Source organism: Chiloscyllium plagiosum, chromosome 21 (genome assembly GCF_004010195.1).
Source record: "Chiloscyllium plagiosum isolate BGI_BamShark_2017 chromosome 21, ASM401019v2, whole genome shotgun sequence".
Taxonomy (NCBI): domain Eukaryota; kingdom Metazoa; phylum Chordata; class Chondrichthyes; order Orectolobiformes; family Hemiscylliidae; genus Chiloscyllium; species Chiloscyllium plagiosum.
Window position 1 is genome coordinate 4,559,922 of NC_057730.1, and position 12,658 is coordinate 4,572,579.

A 12,658-nucleotide genomic window follows, 5' to 3' on the forward strand; every position below is an offset into this window, starting at 1 on the left:
CTTTAAGTGGCAATTGGATAGGTACATGGATGGGTGCTTAAGCTAGGACAAATGTTCGGCACAACATCGTGGGCCGAAGGGCCTGTTCTGTGCTGTATTGTTCTATGTTCTATTTCTGAAGGGATTGATAAAGAATCTGTTACATGAAGGATTTTTGTACATTTTGTATTTGGTGTAGGAGTTGAAGAGAGACCTAGGATTATACTGATACAAATCCTAAAAGATGGTGGGAAAGTTAAACTAGTTATTAGGAAAAGCACAATGGAATCCTAAACTCTCTAAACAGAGACATAGGTATAAAATCAAAAGTAAGGACATCAGTTACGTGAAGAGACAAGGGAATTTGGAATGGTTCTATTAAGAAAAGAGAATTTTTTTTTAAAATTCAGTAGAGACATTTAAGATTATTATAAATTACAAAATATTACACTGCATTGACCTATTTATGCAGATCTACGTGAGATTCCCTACACCTTACTGTATCCCACCCAGTCACTATATCTTTATTTCATTCATTTATGGCATGTTAGCATCACAGGGTCAGCATTTATTACTCACCCCTAAATGCCCTTTAGGTGATGGTGAGCCACTGTCTTAAAGCATTGTAGTCCACGGAGATAAGTGTGCCACAGATGAAAGTGAGGACTGCAGATGCTGGAGATTAGAGTGATGCTGGAAAAGCACAGCAAGTCAGGCAGCAACTAAGGAGCAGAAAAATCGATGTTTTGGGAGGCAGCATCCAAGGAGCAGGAAAATCAATGTTTCAGGCAAAAGCACTTCATCAGGAATGAAGGGCTTTTGCCCAAAATGTCGATTTTCCTGCTCCTCGGATGCTACCTGACCTGCTGTGCTTTTCCAGCACCACTTTAACCTTGACTCTGATGAGTATGCCACAGTTCTGTTTGAGAGAAATTTCTAGGATTTTGACTCAGACAGTGATAAATGATAAAGTTCTTCAGAAACGTGTGTGGTCAGGAGAGGAACTTGCAAGTGGTGATGTTCCCATTCATCTGCTGCCCTTGTCCTTCTAGTTGGCAGAGGTTATGGGTATGGAAAGAGTCTTATTGATTTACTGCAGTACCTCTTGTAAATTACTGCTGTTGTGATTAGTGGAGACAAATGTTTAGGGTACTGGATGGGGCTCCATGGAGTGGTTTGTTTTTTTTCTGGGTGATGTTGTGCTAATTAAGGACTGTTGGGGGCTGCAATTCTCCAGTCAAGTAGAGATTCCATCACACTCAGAACTTGTGTGTTGCGGATGGTGAAAATGCTTTGAGTTGGGAGGTGAGTTAGTCACTGCAGGATTCCCAACGCCTGACAAGTTTTTTTTTAGATTACTTACTTAGTGTGGAAACAGGGCCTTCGGCCCAACTAGTCCACACCGACCTACTGAAGCGCACCCACCCAGACCCATTCCCCTACACTTACCCCTGCACCTAACACTACGGGCAATTTAGCATGGCCAATTCACCTAACCTGCACATTTTTGGACTGTGGGAGGAAACTGGAGCACCCGGAGGAAACCCACGCAGACACGGGGAGAATGTGCAAACTCCACACAGTCAGTCGCCTGAGGCGAGAATTGAACGCGGGTCTCTGGCGCTGTGAGGCAGCTGTGCTAACCACTGTGCCACCGTGGTGTTGTAGCCACACTATTTATACGGCTGCTCTGATGCAGCTTCTGATCAATGGCAACTCCCCCACCCCTAGATGTTGATTTGGGATTCATCAAAAGTAATGCCGTTGAATGTCCAGAACCCATGGTTCCACTCTGTTGTTGTCTTCTTGGAGATGGGCGTAAGTGAGGACTGCAAATGCTGGAGATTGGAGACGAGAGTGTGGTGCTGGAAAAGCACAGCAGGTCAGGCAGCATGCGAAGAGTAGGAGAGTCAATGTTTCGGGCAAAAGCCTTTCATCAGATCTTCTTGGAGATGCCCATTATCTATTGAGCGCTTTGCAATTATCAGCGAGCACCTTTACATCAGACTGAATGTTGGAGGAGTGATCATTAATGAATCTGTTAATAATAGTTGGACCTCCGACATTACTCTGAAGAATACCAGAAAATCCCATGGCATGAGATAATTGGCTTCCAACAGGAACAACTATATTCTCTTCCATTAGTTATGATTCCAGTCAGCAAAGCATTCCTCCCTCATCTCCCCCCTCCACCCCCTTCCTCTCCATTGCTCACTCCATTGATCCCAATTAACTTCAATTTTGCTAAATCAGTCAACTGCTGCCTTAATGTCAAAGGCAGTCATGCTTGCTTCCCCTCTGGGATCCAACTCTTTTGCCCAGGTATGGACCAAGGCTGTAATCAGGTGAAGAGCTGAATCAGTGAGCAGGTTATTGTAAAGCAAGTGTTGCTTTATGATGCTGTTGAAAACTCCCTTCCATCATTGCATATGCTTAAAAGTAGAGTGATGGGGCAGCAGTTGGCGCAGTTGGATTTGTCCTGGTTTTTACAGACAGGACATACTCAGCCAGTTGTCCATTTTGTAAGCTGGATACCAATGTTGTAGCTATAGTAGAAAAGCTGATTTCCTAGTCAAGCAAGTTCTGGTGCACAAGGAGCACTACAGCAAGGACATGAGAAGAACCATGACTTTTTCTGTACCAGTGTCTATCTCCTTCACTTCCTAAACTAGTTTACCCTTGCTGTTCACCTCACCTGTTATATGTGTTAACAAGGTCCACATTCTCACACTGAGTAAAGTGTTTCCAGAATTCCTTTATTAGATTCGACAGTGAATATCTTATATTTGTGCCTCTAAGGACTTGTATCCCCATAAATTTACCTTCATTAGACTGCCTTATGGTGCTCCTCTCAGCTGATTTTCAGTTTGTTTCTTCAATCTTTTCCTTTTTGAAAAAAGTTATGGTTTGTTCCCCAAACAGTACTCTTGAAGTCTGATTTTCAAATGACTTACAAGGAATTGTGTTATAACAACATAGGATTAATCACACATTCAAAAACCAGGGATGAAGCTGGTGGGAGATTTAACACAATACACACACTGGCACATGGGTGTACAGAGAAGAAAGTAAAGAGGGTTATAATTGCTGAAAGAAACTTGCATAAATTTATATCATGAAGAGTCCGGTAAATCAGTGGGTTCTGGCAGAAATCCTTTTCATAGGAGCTTAATAGCAGATGAATGCAGTTGAAGATGCTGCAATGTTAGTCTCGTAAATGAGGAAATTATCATCTTCAGCAAAGCACAGGATTTTTTCTGTAAATTAGAATTTAGTCACAGTTCAGGATCTTTCACTATGCTTTGGGGCATGACAATTATCAAAACCCTACTTGATTTTAAAGACCCCTATCAGGCTACACTTCAATCTTCCCTTAAACAAAGACCCTTCCTGTTCAGTCTTCCCTGATACTTTTGATAAACTGTGCAAATGTTTTTGTGCTTTCTCCAATGGATCTCTGTTCTTTGTAATACAGAGATCAAACTGTGGTGGTTCAGTGGTTAGCACTGCTGCCTCAAATGCCAGGGACCCAGGTTTGATTCCAACCTGAGCGACTATCTGTGTGGAGTTTGCACATTCTCCACATGTCTGCGTGGGTTTTCTCCAGGTGCTCTGGTTTCCTCCCACAGTCACAAAGATGTGCAGGTTAGGTGGATTGGCCATGCTAAATTGCCCATAGTGTCCAGGGATGTGCAGGCTAGGTGGTTTAGCCATGGGAAATGCAGGATACAGGGATTGGGTAAGGGGGCAGTGAGTCTGGGTGGGATAGTGTTTGGAGGGGTTGTGTGGACTCGATGGGCCAAATAGCTTTTTTCACACTAGGGATTCTATGAATCCTCTAATTGAATAAAAATTCCATGTATGTTTACCATATATACTATATATGCTTTAAATTCTGTTCTTCTGAAGTAGATTCCAGTGGATAATTGTAGCTTTGTTTAAAAAAATGTAGAAATCTATATGTTGGAACCATTTATGCTTCTATGCCATTTATATTCCATTTTCCTGGGGGTAGATGGCACAGGAGTGCATCATTCGAGGGCGGCACGGTGGCACAGTGGTTAGCACTGTTACCTCACAGCGCCAGAGACCCGGGTTCAATTCCCGCCTCAGGCGACTGACTGTGTGGAGTTTGCACGTTCTCCCCGTGTCTGCGTGGGTTTCCTCCGGGTGCTCCGGTTTCCTCCCACAGTCCAAAGATGTGCAGGTCAGGTGAATTGGCCATACTAAATTGCCCGTAGTGTTAGGTAAGGGGTAAATGTAGGGGTATGGGTGGGTTGCGCTTTGGCGAGTCGGTGTGGACTTGTTGGGCCGAAGGGCCTGTTTCCACACTGTAATGTAATCTGTAATGTAATCTAATCTAATTCAGCTCCTCCATCATTCAGCTTCTGATTATGGCTTCAACTCCACACTCCTACCTACTCCCAACAGTCTTTGACTCCCTTGCTAGTCAATTATCTACATCTGCCTTCAAAATATTTAATTGCATCCTTCTTCCACCTATTAAAATTGACCACCTCATACTTATCTATATTGAAACTTGCTTGCATGCCCATCCTGTGGCTTTGTCAACATGTTCTTGTATGTCTCAGTCTTCCTTGGATGTAATAATACTACTCCATGTGTAGCCATTTGTAGATTTTGATGTAATGCTTTCAGCTCCCAAGGCTGCCATTGAAGGCTTTCTCAACAGTTTATCTGTTTTATATCCTTTGCATTACCTTGGTCTGGTTTTCCTCATACTTCAGATTTTTTCAAACATCTGAAAAAATGTTTGAAAAATGTTTGAAAAATGTCCCTTTTGAAATTCATATTGACTGTTCTTTAATTTTCCTCAGTTTTCTGAATGATTCCCTGTTGCATTTTTGAGTAAAGATTCCAGTATCTTCCCTGTCATCAATATTAAACTAATCTGTAGTTCAGTGGATCTGTTACATTTATCTTTTTAAATGTCCCCTTGTGCTTTTTCTTTGGTTCATTTGTTTATATGATTTTACTGAATTATATCTCTCCTTCAGTGTATTTTAAATTCATTCACAGCTGGAAAAGTAATTTACTGCACCCTTTGGACATTTGTGAATATCTAAACACAGGACAAAGGCTATCCATAATAATTAGCTGTGGGTTTTCATTGATTTTCAAATTGGCAGTAATTTTATCATGAGTCGTACCTGCCAGAGTACTGCAGGCTTACTAGAAAGAGGCCAAGACGTTCACATGTAATTTGAATAATGTCAGATACAGGAAAATTGTAATCTGACCTCCTCATTCCATCGTTATCCCATTCAAATGATTAATTATCTGTTGTCTTTGGCAGAACATTTGTTATAAACAGCTTAAATATAGAATCTGTAAATTACTGTAGTAGCCAGTCCTCTATATTAGTGTGTGTCAGACTTATTCCATTTGTCTAATGTTTATTTTCGAAAGCTTTTTTTTTAAACTAAAGGATAGCCTTTTATGTAACAGTCACATCTTCTATTTTTGCTTACAGTTGTTTATTGGAACCCTGCTGTTCACCATTCTACTCTTCCTCTTGCCAACTACAGCCCTGTACTACCTTGTGTTTACACTGGTAATGAGCTTTTGATGCACTTCAGTGAACACGAATGAAATGTATATCATTTGTGTGTAATATGTGATAAATCACCTTCTGTTTTTTACATAGTGGACCTGTTAAGTTGCTGTAGTTTATGTTTCAGCATATTTCTGTAGATTAAATCATGGTTAGAAATTAAATTACAGTATCTTTCTTAGACTGCATGTTACTTGAATCACATTGTAATATAAATGTGTATATTCTGTTCTGAGAGAGTTTTGTTTGAAACCTACCGACAGACTCAAACTCCTTGTTTTATTCCATTCTTCAACAGTTAAGGTTGGTGGTGGTTGTCGTCCAGGGTCTCATTCACTTGCTTGTGGATTTCATTAACTCTCTCCCATTGTACGCATTAGGACTCAGACTGTGCCGACCTTATAGGCTTGCAGGTACTGCTCCTACAGCTGAAATTGTTGGTTTTGTTCTCTAAGCAGAAAGTTATTGATAGAGCAATGCACTCGTGTTCAACATGCCCATTTATGGGCTTTTGAGTGGCAACATGAAGTATTTAGAGAGCCAGCGTTCTCTCCAGGGGATTGGTGATTTATGTGGGTAGAGAAAGTAACAATGTGACTTGAATCCTCATGAAGCAGGCCGAATCTAAAGCAGGATATATAAATTATAATGTTTAACTCATCTCGAGAGGGAATTAAAGATATCATTAAGAGAGTGAGATAGAAAGGCAGGAAGGACAATTTAAAAATCAGCTTTTAAAATGTTTTTTTAGTAATGTCACGGCATTGAAAATATACGTTATCCTGAGGGTACCATTGTTACAAACACCCAATGTCCACAAGTTAGGGCGGCACGGTGGCACAGTGGTTAGCACTGTTGCCTCACAGCGCCAGAGACCTGGGTTCAATTCCCGACTCAGGCGACTGACTGTGTGGAGTTTGCACATTCTCCCCGTGTCTGCGTGGGTTTCCTCCGGGTGCTCCGGTTTCCTCCCACAGTCCAAAGATGTGCAGGGTCAGGTGAATTGGCCATGCTAAATTGCCCGTAGTGTTAGGTAAGGGGTAAATGTAGGGGTATGGGTGGGTTGCGCTTCGGCGGGTCGGTGTGGACTTGTTGGGCCGAAGGGCCTGTTTCCACATTGTAATGTAATCTAAAAAAGTTTCCCCCCAAGACAAGATCATCCTGACTTTGAATCATATCGTCATCCCTTCATTGTCCTTGGGTCAAGATCCTGTAATTCCCTCTCTAATTGTGAATGTGCCCACACCACAAACTACAGCAACAAGGCAGCTCTTTGAATTCAATTATGGATGAGGCAACAAATGTTAACCTAACTAAAGACACCACACCCTGTAACTGAATAAAAATATAATACAGCAACTTCATGCCTTTAACTGATTCCAGTGCTGAGGTTTAGTCTAACTTATGCGGGAGTAAGACATACAGCAATTTCCACATTTAATTGCACGGACTCCAGAAGTTGATGTCCAATTTACTTGTTATCAACAGTGAGGGTTGTAGCTTTACCATTGTTAGTACAAAATGTGGACTACTGGTTCTGCATTTTAGATGTTTCTCTGAACAACCAGGTATTTCAAATCAATCATAGAATCCCCAGAGTGTGGAAGCAGACCATTGAGTCCACAGCGACCTTCTGAAGACCATACTACCCAGACCCACCATATCTATCCTATCCCTGTAACCCTGCATTTCCCATGGCTAATCCATCTAATCTGCACGTCCTCCCGTGACACTACGGGCAACTTAACATGGCCAATCCACATCTTTAGATTGTGGGAGGAAACCGGAGCACCCAGAGGAAACCCACGCAGTCACCAATGGGTGCAATCAAACCCAGGTCCCTGGCACTGTGAGGCAGCAGTACTAACCGCTAAGCCCCCATGCCACCCAAATACTTTTAAATATAAGTTCATAGGTACTTCCATCGACACAATTTTACACATCTCTACCAATTTACTGATCTTTCTGTCGAGATGAAATTCTGTTTTTAAACTTCTATGTGTGATACTATGATTAATGTTTCACACTCCAAGATATTATTTCTTTGAAATCCAATATTATTGCTGACAATCATTAAAATCTCCATTCGCAGCATTCAACCAAGCACATTGGACTGTTGTAAAGTACTAAAGATTTTTTAATATATAACCAGATTGATATTTGATAAAACCCTAAAGGATTCTTCTTTCACAGAAGATTTTTGTGATATTCATAATTTGACAAATGCATTATGCAGCAGTTAAATGTTGCTATAAAATCAATGCCACATCAAAATATATTCTGCATCCTTTATTGTATGGAAGTGAAAATTTGTAATGTATCTTTTTGTCCTTTATCTGCAGCTGGTGTTAAGTTTAAAGTTTTTCAGACGATTGCTGACAAACCTCTTCACTTGTTAATGCAGGTACAGTGATATCAATACTTTCATTGCGACTGAACTTTCTCTTCAATGACTAACTTATTTGCCCCACAAAAAAAAATCAAATTGCTGTAATCATTTTAGGATTGCAGTGGTTCCACATTTTGTTTCCTATCAAAAGCTAAAAGGTGGAGCAGAATTTTCCCATGGCTTCAGCCATGTAGACAACGGTCATCGAGATGTACCGCACGGAAACAGACCCTTCAGTCCAACTCGTTCATGCAACCAGATATCTCAACCCAATCTAGTCCCACCTGCCAGCACCCGGCCCATATCCTTCCAAACACTTCATATACCCATCCAGATGCCTTTTGAATGTTGCAATTGTACCAGCCTCCACCACTTCCTCTGGCAGCTCGTTCCATATACGTACCTCCCTCTGCGTGAATGTCAGTTAGCAATGTGGCTTTCTTTCCCTCTCTCCCTCTCTGTCCTGCAATGACCTCACCATGTGCTTCCTTTGTCTGTTCCTCTCCCTTTTAACACTGCCGTTGTTTTGACTTTGAAAAAAAAAGTTCCAAAACAATGCAACAACATATAAAAAAGTAATTGCTGCTCCTGGAATTCGAGGAAATCACCTCCAACACCTAAAATACCTCAAAAAGGGAGCAGCTGTTGCAGCCAGAAATTTTTCTCATCCTCCATCTTGGATTACCCAGTGGTGTGAAATGAGTTGAAATAAAACAAAAATGAAAATTTCTTGACATTAACAACAAAACAACTTCCTAGATTTCCTCTTAAGGTTTCAGTGGCGAGGTCAGAATCTTGCTTTAAGTAGTGCCTACCTTATTTCCATGCATTTGCATCTTATTAGTTTCCCAGCTCACTTGTTTATATGCAGCATGTAATTCTCCCCTGCTCTCCTGAGAAACTAGAGGGTAACAGTTGCTGACTTGAACATCCAAGCAGTTACCAAATGGATGCAGCTTACCACTTCCTCTTTGCATCTACATTATAATATTACATCCACTATACTTTTCTTGAATAGTATGTAATGGAACCAATGATAGACAGTTTAAGTGAGCGGGCAAAGATCTGGCAAATGGAGGTGATAAATATGAAGTCATCCATTTCGGTAAGATTAACAGTAAAAAGGATTATTATTTGAACAGTAAAGATTTGCAGCATTCTGCTATGCAGAGGGACCTGGGTGTCCTTGTGCATGAATTACAGAAGGTTGGTTTGCAGATACAACAAGTAATTAAGAAGGCAAATGGAATTTTGTCCTTCATTGCTAAAGGAATTGAGTTTAAAAGCAGGGAGGTTATATTACAGCTTTATAGGGAGCTGGGCAGGCTACACTTGGATTACTGTGTGCAGTTTTGGTCTCCTTACTTGAGAAAGGATGTACTGGCACTGGAGGGGGTGCACAGGAGGTTCACTAGGTTGATTTCAGAGTTGAGGGGGTTGGTTTATGAGGAGACACTGAGTAGACTAGGATTATATTCATTGGAATTTAGAAGAATGAGGGGGGATCTTATAGAAACATATAAAATTATGATGGGATAGATAGAAGCAGGGAGGATGTTTCCACTGGTGGGTCAAACTAGAACAAGAGGGCATAGCCTCAAAATTAGGGGGAGCAGCCTTAGGACTGAATTGAGAAGGAACTTCTTCCCCCAAAGAGTTGTGGATCTATGGAGTTCCCTGTCCAGTGAAGAAGTTGAGGCTTCCTAATTGAATGTTGTTAAAGCTAAGATAATTTTTCAAACAGTAAAGGAATTTAAGGGTTATGGTGAGAGAGTAGGTAAGTGAAGCTGACCCCACTAAAAGATCATCCATTATCTTATTGAATGGCAGAGCAGGCTGAAGGAGCCAGGTGGCCTACTCCTGCTCCTTGTTGGTGAATATAAGAACATGGCCTTGAATGCTTCATGGATGGTGTCCTCCTCCACCATTCATTCACCAAAGTTAGTGACATCAACACCACATTTGCCATCTGACGAGCTCAGGATCCACTTCAGTCCTTAAAGACTTCACGATGGAGCTCAGACATTTTTGATTTCTGTGCTTCTGGCAGGCCAGTTTACACAGAGGCTCACAGTAATTTCATGCATTTTCACAGGGTGCATTATGGTTCTTGGCTTCATTTCTTTGACCTGACTTCAATGCTGCCAGTCCCTCTGGATTGGATAGCTTTTTAACCAGCGGGCAGGAAGAGTCATAATTGTGAAGGATAAACTGAAGAAGAGCTATTGATTGGAGGCACAGCAGGCAATACTGAAGTTGATAGTTCATGAGCCTAGGTGAGGTTTGTGAGCAGCCACAGTGCTCGTATGAGTGTGAGATAACAGAGAGAGAGAGCATGGTGACATTTACTCTTACACAGCCTTTTTCCTGTGCTGTCTTACAGTCACACCCTGGAGTTAGCACTGACCCAGGCTACTGTCTGTGTTTGGTGCTTTGGTTTCCTCTGGTGGTTCACCAGAGAGAGCATGACCCTCCTCTCAAGAACCGCATCCACAGGGGACTTCAAGTTCCTATTGGATAGCAGACAGCCACCTTTCAGTTTCATTTTAAAAATTTCACTTTCTCAAGAGGACAGTGTGTGAGGTGGTTCCTGGCTTGCAGCACTGAAATGGTGTGCAGCGAGGCTTTACATATGGTGCAAGTGGCTTGTACAGCAGAAGGTCCTGGTAGCGACAGAAGTTTTGCAGCTCTTGCTTCATTATTGCACAAGGAAGCCAACAGGCTAGATACATAATTAATGAGCTGAGCAGCAGAAGATATGTGAGAAAGGTCGCTGTCAGCATGAACAGAACACTGACGTAACGTCCCCAAAAATAACACCTGGCTTACTGAGGGACAATCCAGCTTGTCGTTTCATGAATTTTCTATATGCAGGAATGATCTGTTTGTATATTATTCGAATTTGATTTCAGCAAGATCATTATTTCGAGCTCTTCCTCTAACTTACTCTCATGATTGTTGAAATGCTTTTGTCACCCGATTTGATGATTTAACACGCTGCACCTGAGTCTCACTCTTCACAGACAACTCAAACAAAGCTTCATGTCAACACTAAATCCCACCTCCGCATCAACTCAAGTCCCAGGCAATTTGCTTTAGCTTCCTATTCTTCAGTGCATTCATTGCTGCCTTTATCCCTCTGGAGCCTAGCCGAGCGTGCCTCTGCAATTCATTTCTTCAGCTTTTCCCTGCCATTCTCCTATTTCTGGCCCATTTTCTTGTACTCTCTATCCCTATCTATGTTAAGGTGCAAGGCTTCAGTTGTAGTGTTTACCCCTAAGTTGTCCAACTTTTTTTACCCAAGGTAAACGTCTGCTGCAGTCATCAACATCAACCCTTCCCTGGAAAATGTGTGGTTAATTTTACTTTTGTAAATCGCTTTTAACAATATTATTATATTATTGTTTTTCTGTAGCTGTTTTTGTCCTGCATGTTATGAAAGCTTCGTAGATACATCATTTATTGTAGGTTAAGGTAACCTTCAGTCTCATTATCTGGGAATTTGGACATGGTGTTTAAAAAAAACTCCTTAGTCATAAGTCAGCCACATTGAATCAGTATGTTAACCCTGGGACAACAGAAAATGGAGTTTATTTGGACATCATTCACCCACATCAGGCAGTGTCATTTAAGTCTTAGTGGATATGAAATTAATGGATTGAGCCTCTGATTTTATCTCCGAATACTCGTGTTTTGCATTCTCCAAAGTTTTAAACTGGAGGGAGAGATATTAAATGTCAGAAAAATAGACTTTACAAATTATCAAAGTGGAAAAAGCTGTTTCAGTTTAGTAATCAGTGCTGTTCTAATAACAGATTAATCCCCTGACCTATGGGATGATAATCAGATATTACAGACTGCCAACTTACAGCTGTTATCCGAAGGACTCGTGGACAACACTGTGTCAGAAACTGTTCCTTGGGGAGCTGGTTTATCCCTGGAAACACAAAACAGAGAAACAAGACTGAGAAAATACAGCCATAAAGCAGCAGTCCTATGAATATGTCTATGTCTAATTGCCTACATTACGTCTGCATTGCCATTTGTTTCAAAGAGGAGAGGTTACTCTTTGATTATTTTTATTATAAAAGTTATAAATTTGAAATCAATGATTGTTGCTAGTGCCAAAATTATGCTGCAAAATTATTAGTAGATTGACATAGTTTGTTAAATATCAAAATTGAGAAAGCTTAAAATGTCATTTGGGATATGAAGCAACTGTGTCTCAAATTACAATTTCACACTTTTACCTCTTTTGTTACAGCAAATGCATTTCCGGTCCCTATATATTGGGTGCAATTTTCAAGTTCTGTAAGAATGCTTTTCAATTTGCTGTAAGCTTGAAGCATTATTGTACTGTTTTTAGACGGATCACTTTTTATACTTTATACTTTCTGTTTGTGTTTTGTAACATCCTCTGCCTTAGTACCTTAGTATAATTTCTGAATAACATGCTCATTTTCAGTGAACAGCCATACCTGCATCAGTTTCATATTGAGCCAAATTGATGCACTCAAATCTAAATTGTAGGATATTATTTTTGTGTTAATTGCAGAGGAAGTTAAAAGGGAAACTCCATACATTTTTCTGATTTCTGTCAAATGTTCAGAACTTTATTGCCCTGTTTGGTGGAACAATCAAGCTAAGTATTTGATATTTTATATCTCACCATTGTTGACAATATTGTTTTCCAGGGATTCACAAGATTAACCTTA

General features: G+C 40.8%; 1 protein-coding gene across 3 annotated transcripts in view; it reads left to right on the top strand.

Moving 5' to 3' along the window:
• The window catches only part of pigq (phosphatidylinositol glycan anchor biosynthesis, class Q), a 72,604-nt gene extending 60,251 nt beyond the window's left edge, over nucleotides 1-12,353 (top strand). For all 3 annotated transcript variants that reach the window (XM_043711121.1, XM_043711119.1, XM_043711122.1), the window contains exons 8-11: nucleotides 5,474-5,554; nucleotides 5,853-5,967; nucleotides 7,897-7,958; nucleotides 11,759-12,353. In XM_043711121.1, the coding sequence (XP_043567056.1) occupies nucleotides 5,474-5,554; nucleotides 5,853-5,967; nucleotides 7,897-7,958; nucleotides 11,759-11,911 (411 nt within the window). In that variant the 3' untranslated portion in view covers nucleotides 11,912-12,353. The remainder of the gene's footprint in view (nucleotides 1-5,473; nucleotides 5,555-5,852; nucleotides 5,968-7,896; nucleotides 7,959-11,758) is intronic.
• The last annotated feature ends 305 nt before the right edge of the window (nucleotides 12,354-12,658 follow it).